General features: G+C 35.5%; 1 protein-coding gene across 1 annotated transcript in view; it reads left to right on the forward strand.

The window, feature by feature from the left end:
• Nucleotides 1-6,516, forward strand: part of pc.1.L (pyruvate carboxylase, gene 1 L homeolog) — a gene marked incomplete at its 5' end in the record, with an annotated part of 159,199 nt that overhangs the window by 111,027 nt on the left and 41,656 nt on the right. The window contains 1 exon segment of the mRNA NM_001089757.1: nt 2,627-2,809. Within this exon segment, the coding sequence (NP_001083226.1) occupies nt 2,627-2,809 (183 nt within the window).

Genomic DNA, 6,516 nt, shown 5'->3' on the forward strand with positions numbered 1-6,516 from the left:
AAGGTTTTTCCTTCATGATTTGTTTTTTTAAACTGGTTTGTGCTTGAAAACTGGAAAAAGTTTTTTTTTTTAGTGAGGTTTCCATACACCAGTGATTGCACTATGCCTGGAGAAAATAATTGTTACCCTTTGGGGTATATTTATTAAAGAGTAAAGTTAGAGATCACCACAGTCCTCTAGAGTGAAATTCCACCACTCTCCATTCATTTCTATGGATTTTTTAAAGGCATATTTATCAAAGGATGAACTTTCACCCATTGGTAAATAATAATAATAAAAATAATTAAAAATCCCAAAATGGGAAATTAAATGAATGGAACGTGGCAGAATTTCACTGGGGTGATCTCTAACTTCACTCTTTCATAAAAATACCCTTTTGTCTAACATCTGCAATTGCCAGAAAAATAGGGGGACCCCTTTGAGTGTTGTGTGCTCCATTACAATTACATGCAGTTAAAGGGTTATGTAAGTGTACACCCATGCCCTGCCCATGTTTTGCCCTTGCATTACAATTCAAATGTTTCCGGATGTAAATTCCCAAGATCACAGCTGTTTCATATAATTAGATACTGCAATAAAATATAATTTTACTGCAAATAAATCACTAATATAATTTAAATGAAGCTATATTTCCAAGCTTTGTTTCCTGATGTCCATTGAAAAATATTTTTGTCCTATTCGTTCTTTTTGTGGCAGTATAAACAAAACCGTACCAATTTGTTTTAAGCCCCCAGAACATGTAGCAGTATAAAAACAAAACCTATAAATCTAAAAACTTGTATGGATGTTCTCCTTTTCTACAAAATAATAACTTCTAACATTATAGTCTGAATGCATAATGCATAAGTCGTATGAATTTGTATCAAAACTATAAGTTCATTAAGGTCATAAAAACAGATAACACCTTTGATAAATTCAGATGAAGAAAAAAAGATGTGGATGGATGTAAAAATTTGCATGTAGAAATAAATTTACAATTGATTGATGTCAGTCAGTCTATATTAATGTATAAATAATCCCATTGTTATTGTTATGAGTTGATGAAGCATGGATGAAATGTTATGAGATTTGGAGCAGCTAATTACAGTATAATAATAATAAGATATGTTTGCAAATATTAGCTAGGAAAGTAGAGCACAGAGAAAACAACTAGAGACCTATAGTGCATTTATTACTGTGCTGTGTATTCTGGGCATGCACTAGATGCTCTCATTGTCCAAATTAGGAAGCGAGGAAGGCATTTTTTTCCAGCAGGAGTTAGGCATAGTCCAACTCTCTCACCAATGCTTTACATCACAAAACATCGAGCACTCGACAAAATTATATTGCAATTCTGCAACCAGCAGGACCCATGGCTCATTACTGGTATAACACGCCCAGCAACAAAAACAACAGTGTTCGGCACAGCCACTGCATACTGTAGTTATATAGTTAAATTGGGTTGAAAAAAACACCAAAGTCCATCATTGCCTGGGTGCTGGTTATATCCAAATATAATGTGTGTGTATTTATATATATATATATAAGTATGTGTGTGATATATATATCACACACATACTTGTACTGACCTATCTATACAATTAAATATATAAACTGTATACAATATCTATACTAATTGTAGTTTTTAGTATCACAATAGCCTTTGATATTATGCTTCTCCAAGAAATCAACCAATGCCTCTTAAAGGCATTTACAAAATCAGCCATCACAACATCACCCAGCAGAGCATCCCAATTTTTAAAACAAAACATTCTGGAACAATGAAAAGTGTGCCCTCCTGTTAAAATTTTTTTTTATTTGCTCCTTATAGGCATATCTGTTGCACAGAAAATGGCTGAATCTTTTTGGTCAGATGTTACATGAGCTTAGCCATGAATAGAATATACTGTATGGCTTGTGAGGCAACGTTGAAGAGCGTAGTTAATACCACATGTACAGCTTTAAAATTCAGACACACCAATCCAAACTTGCAGATAGATGTTTTTATATTCTCATCAGTGCAAGATTTTGGAATGTAGCTTCTGTTGGGTAGACTTTGGACAGTAACCAAATTCAAGAACCAGTAAGCTAGGATGAGGAGGCTTAATGACACTTAAAGCTACCACTAACCAAAATATAAGTGAAAGCTTTCTCAAAAGTTATGTACATGCCCAATGCTCATAGACTATCCATGTTCTTTAAAAAGATCTGATTTAATAAGGGTTATGTTTAATTACAGTTATAAGTGTCTGTCCCTATATTTGCATACGTGCTCACAATAATGACACATTTTTTTCGGGGGGCTATTTCATAACACTATTTGTCCTTTAAAAAATGTAAATTTGTTATCCTAATTTCAATAATGATGTGTAAACATAAAATGGTAATCTTTTGGTGAACTGAGAAATCTGTAATTTAGGCACAGTTCACGTCTAATAGGGATTTGTTGAGTTCAAGATTCAGTTGAGGATTTGCATAACTTTTTGTATGTTCCAGACATGTGACTTTAACGCTGTGAAACATTTTTGTGTAGAACATCTTTTGTGTAGAAAATTACGGATTCAGGGTATCCATAATGTATATGTAGGAATGACACGCTTTCCCTTTATCAGTCATATAAAATACTTCTCAATTGTTTTACTTACAGGTTTTCCGGAGTGGAGAAGGAATGGGAATCCGACTAGACAGTGCTTCAGCTTTTCAAGGAGCTGTCATTTCCCCACATTATGACTCCCTTCTGGTCAAGGTTATTGCACACGGAAAAGACCATCAAGTTGCCGCCACAAAAATGAGCAGAGCTTTGGCAGAGTTCCGGATTAGGGGTGTTAAGGTAGGAGAACAAGCACTGCATCTTCCTGGAAACATATGTGGGAATGTACAGGTATGGGACCTGTTATTCAGAATGGTCGGGACCTAAGGTTGTCCGGATAACTGATCTTTCCTTAATTTAGATCTTCATACCTAAAGTCTACTAGAAAATCATGTAAACATTAAATAAACCCAATAGGCTGGTTTTGCTTCCAATAAGGATTAATTATATCTTAGTTGGGATCAAGTACAAGCTACTGTTTTATTATTACAGAGTAAAAGGAAATCATTTTAAAAAATGTGGATTATTTGGATAAAATAGTCTATGGGAGATGGTACTTTATGGATAACGGGTTTCCAGATAACGGATCCCATACCTGTACTGAAATAAAAGTCGCAAAGAGCAAAACAATTATCACAAATAAGAATGAAAAGTCGCATTTCGCAATGTAATACTCTTCCTTAAACTGTTATTCCATTGCGAATTTTAATTGCGCATTGCCCACTTTTAAGAAGTTAAAGAAGAATTGTTAAGCAATTGTGTATATATGCAAGTCCTTGCTCCAGAGAGGCTTAAAACCTAATATTTGTTCCACCATGTATGTCAATTGGAAAGCAGCAATTTTATTTTACCAACTATATTATTATTGGTAAAAAATACATCTTGAGTCAGGCTGCAGCACATTCCCCATAATTCTATTACTTGTAAGCTCTACTCTCATAAACCAGGTCTAGAACTAGGGCTCGGAAGGCTAGTCTTATACTTTAGGTACTTCAATATGAAAGACAACCTGTAGGTCACTAATGACACTCTTGCTTTCCTACCAGGTCTCACGTCACATTTTCTTTTTAAACATCAACATGCTCCATGACATCTCACAGGAGAGTGTTGTTCATTGGTTTCAGCACTGAATTTTTATGCACCCTCCCAATGTATTCAAGGAGCAGTGGCAGTTGTTTTTCTTTCTGTGCACAGCCAGTAGCAAAACCAAACATTTCCACTGTAATTGTGTGAAAGTGCAGAAGTACAAAGTGAAATTTTAGCAATAAAAACAACATGCTTCTTGAAATAGATCTCATAAAGCACACTGCTTTTTAAAGTAAAATTGTGAGTCCGATCTGCAGAGTAATGCAGAGCAAGTGAATGGGGAGGATGGTTAAGGGGCCCAAGGAATGGTGCAGTGGACAGCACAGGGAAGTAGAAAAGAATGGAGTTGGAGAAACAATAGTTAGTGATGGGCGAATCTTACCCGTTTCGACAAAAATTCACGAAATGGTAAAAATTTACCAAAGTTCATTGAAGTCTATGGGCTTCAAAAAAATTTTTTTGTCATGAGGTGCATCAATTTTTTTGTTGTGCGATAATTTTTCACCCATTGGAGTCTATGCGTGTCATTTTTGTGGCAAAACTCGACTACAATTTATCTCATCGCTAACAATAGCAAATTGCATATAGAGGAGTGGTTAAGAGAATGTGTAAACTGGAGAAAGAAGCAGAGAATGTGCCCTTGGAAAAAGGGGAAAAACAAGATAAATATATAGCCTATACAAGCAAGTGGAAAGCGGAAGTAATTTGCTGGAAAATGGCAAAAGGATAGAGTTTTGCCCATGGGAGCTATGAGGTGGCATATAGAGGGAGGTAGGATGTGTGATAAAATGAAAATTTTAATTGAGGCAGAAATGGTGATGAATGACATAAACAGGGAGGGCAAGGAAGAGTGAATGGCCCCTTGGAAAAGCAAAGCTCATGAAGATAGAGAGCAGAACAAACAGATGGTTAGTAGAGACAGGTATAAAAGAAGTCTTACAAGCTGAATGATGAGAGAAGAATTGGAAACATTGAAAATAGTCAAAAGCAAAGAATAAAGGTTAAAATGCACTGTCCCAGAAGAAAAGAAGATTTGGAGAAGATAAGATAGTTGCCCCAATAAGTGGCAAACAAAACAACTTTTAGGTTATCTACCACTGACTTAATGTATGTAATTGTGCACTGTTTGTATTGGGTGCTAGGAGTAGCTCATCCTCTGTGTATAATGGACTGTGTGCCATTAAATACAATAATGCTTTTATAGACACGGTTAATACAAACATCTAAATATCTATGAACACTTTTTCTCTGTGTATAGATAGCTGAATATAACTGGGTAATTATTAATTCATAAATAATTGCTCCTCTTCTCAGAGATAGGAATAATTTATGATTGCTCTAGTCTGATAGTCAGCAGTCCCTTATGCATTTTCCAGGTTCCTTAATGATTCCGCCTCCCCATCACCCACTGAATTATTTAATGTTAATGAAGAGACCTGAAGATTTAACTTCAGCTCCACTTATGTACAAAAATAAGTATAGAACAGCCGTTGTAAGATGCCCTTTAACATCTGTCTAGATTTCCAGCCTTGTTATGCGTTTGGCCAAGACTTTGTCATTTACTGCTTTCTTTATTTCATTTTGCATAAACTCTTTTCTCTGATATATCAGTTACTTTATTTCACTCCTAATAACTGCCACCCCCCTACATATAAGATTGCCTAAATGTATTCCTTTTTTATTTTTTTCCTTCTTTTGCTCTACCTTCATCTTCAGGCTTTCTCTGTCTACCATCTACCCTCCTCTGTTTTCCACTCTTCCTTTCTGTTATTTTTCTCCTAATGTCTCATCTTATCTTATCTTCTCTGTATCGCTTCAACGATCAGAGTGAACACTATTGATTTTTACAATCTATCTGTAATTGTCTTCAAATGATACCATGATAATCTTTAAGTCACCAGCGCCAATTGCCTGTTGGTTGTACCCTAAGTCTGACACGCTCCATTGGTACCATCTCCTCTTTGCTTTCCAGCTTAGTCTTCTTTCCCTCTGCCATAAAACTGAATTAGCACCCGTTCCTTGCCGAGTTTCACAGGCTTGAAAGCCTCAAATGTTATAAACAGCACCTTGCAAAATTTATCAGACCCTTGACCAATTTTCTCATTTTACTGAATAACAATTTCAACACAAAATTATAAAGCACTGAAATATAGAATATAAATGTCCAAAGAGAAATGAGAGAGGATAAGAGAATATAGCTCATTGCATATAGTTATGACTCCAGTGTCTTGGCTACCTAGCAGTGCCCCATCTTCCTGCTTTTATTTGCAAGTGCAACTTTATTTTGTCACAGTAAAGCTCTAGAAGTGTTGTAGCTGAGACAGGAATTTTGTCAATGTAATATTTATTTGTGAAATGGATGCCCTTCCACACCACCATTATATGGCTGATTCACGGTAAAGGTATGGGACTTGTTATCCATAATGCTTGGGACCTGAGGTTTTTCCGGATTACGGATCTTTCCGTAATTTAAATCTCTCATTTACATACATCTACTAGAAAATCATGTAAACATTAAATAAACCAAATAGGCTGGTTTTGCTTCCAATAAGGATTAATTATATCTTAGTTTGGATCAAGTACAAGGCACTGTTTTATTATAACAGAGAAAAAGGAAATCATTTTTAAAAGTTTGTATTATTTAGATAAAATGGAGTCTATGGAAGATGACCATTCATTCCGGAGCTTTCTGGATAATGTGTTTCCGGATAACGGATCCCATACCTGTACTATGATGTCAATGAATACGCTGGGGGATACATTATTAATCTCTTGGTGCAGGGCACTGCTAATAGCCTAACTTTTACATGTACAATGTGATTGCGTTACCAGTATGTTTTCTATAATTATTTCACATTACA

This window comes from Xenopus laevis, chromosome 4L, assembly GCF_017654675.1.
Source record: "Xenopus laevis strain J_2021 chromosome 4L, Xenopus_laevis_v10.1, whole genome shotgun sequence".
NCBI classification, from domain to species: Eukaryota; Metazoa; Chordata; class Amphibia; order Anura; family Pipidae; genus Xenopus; species Xenopus laevis.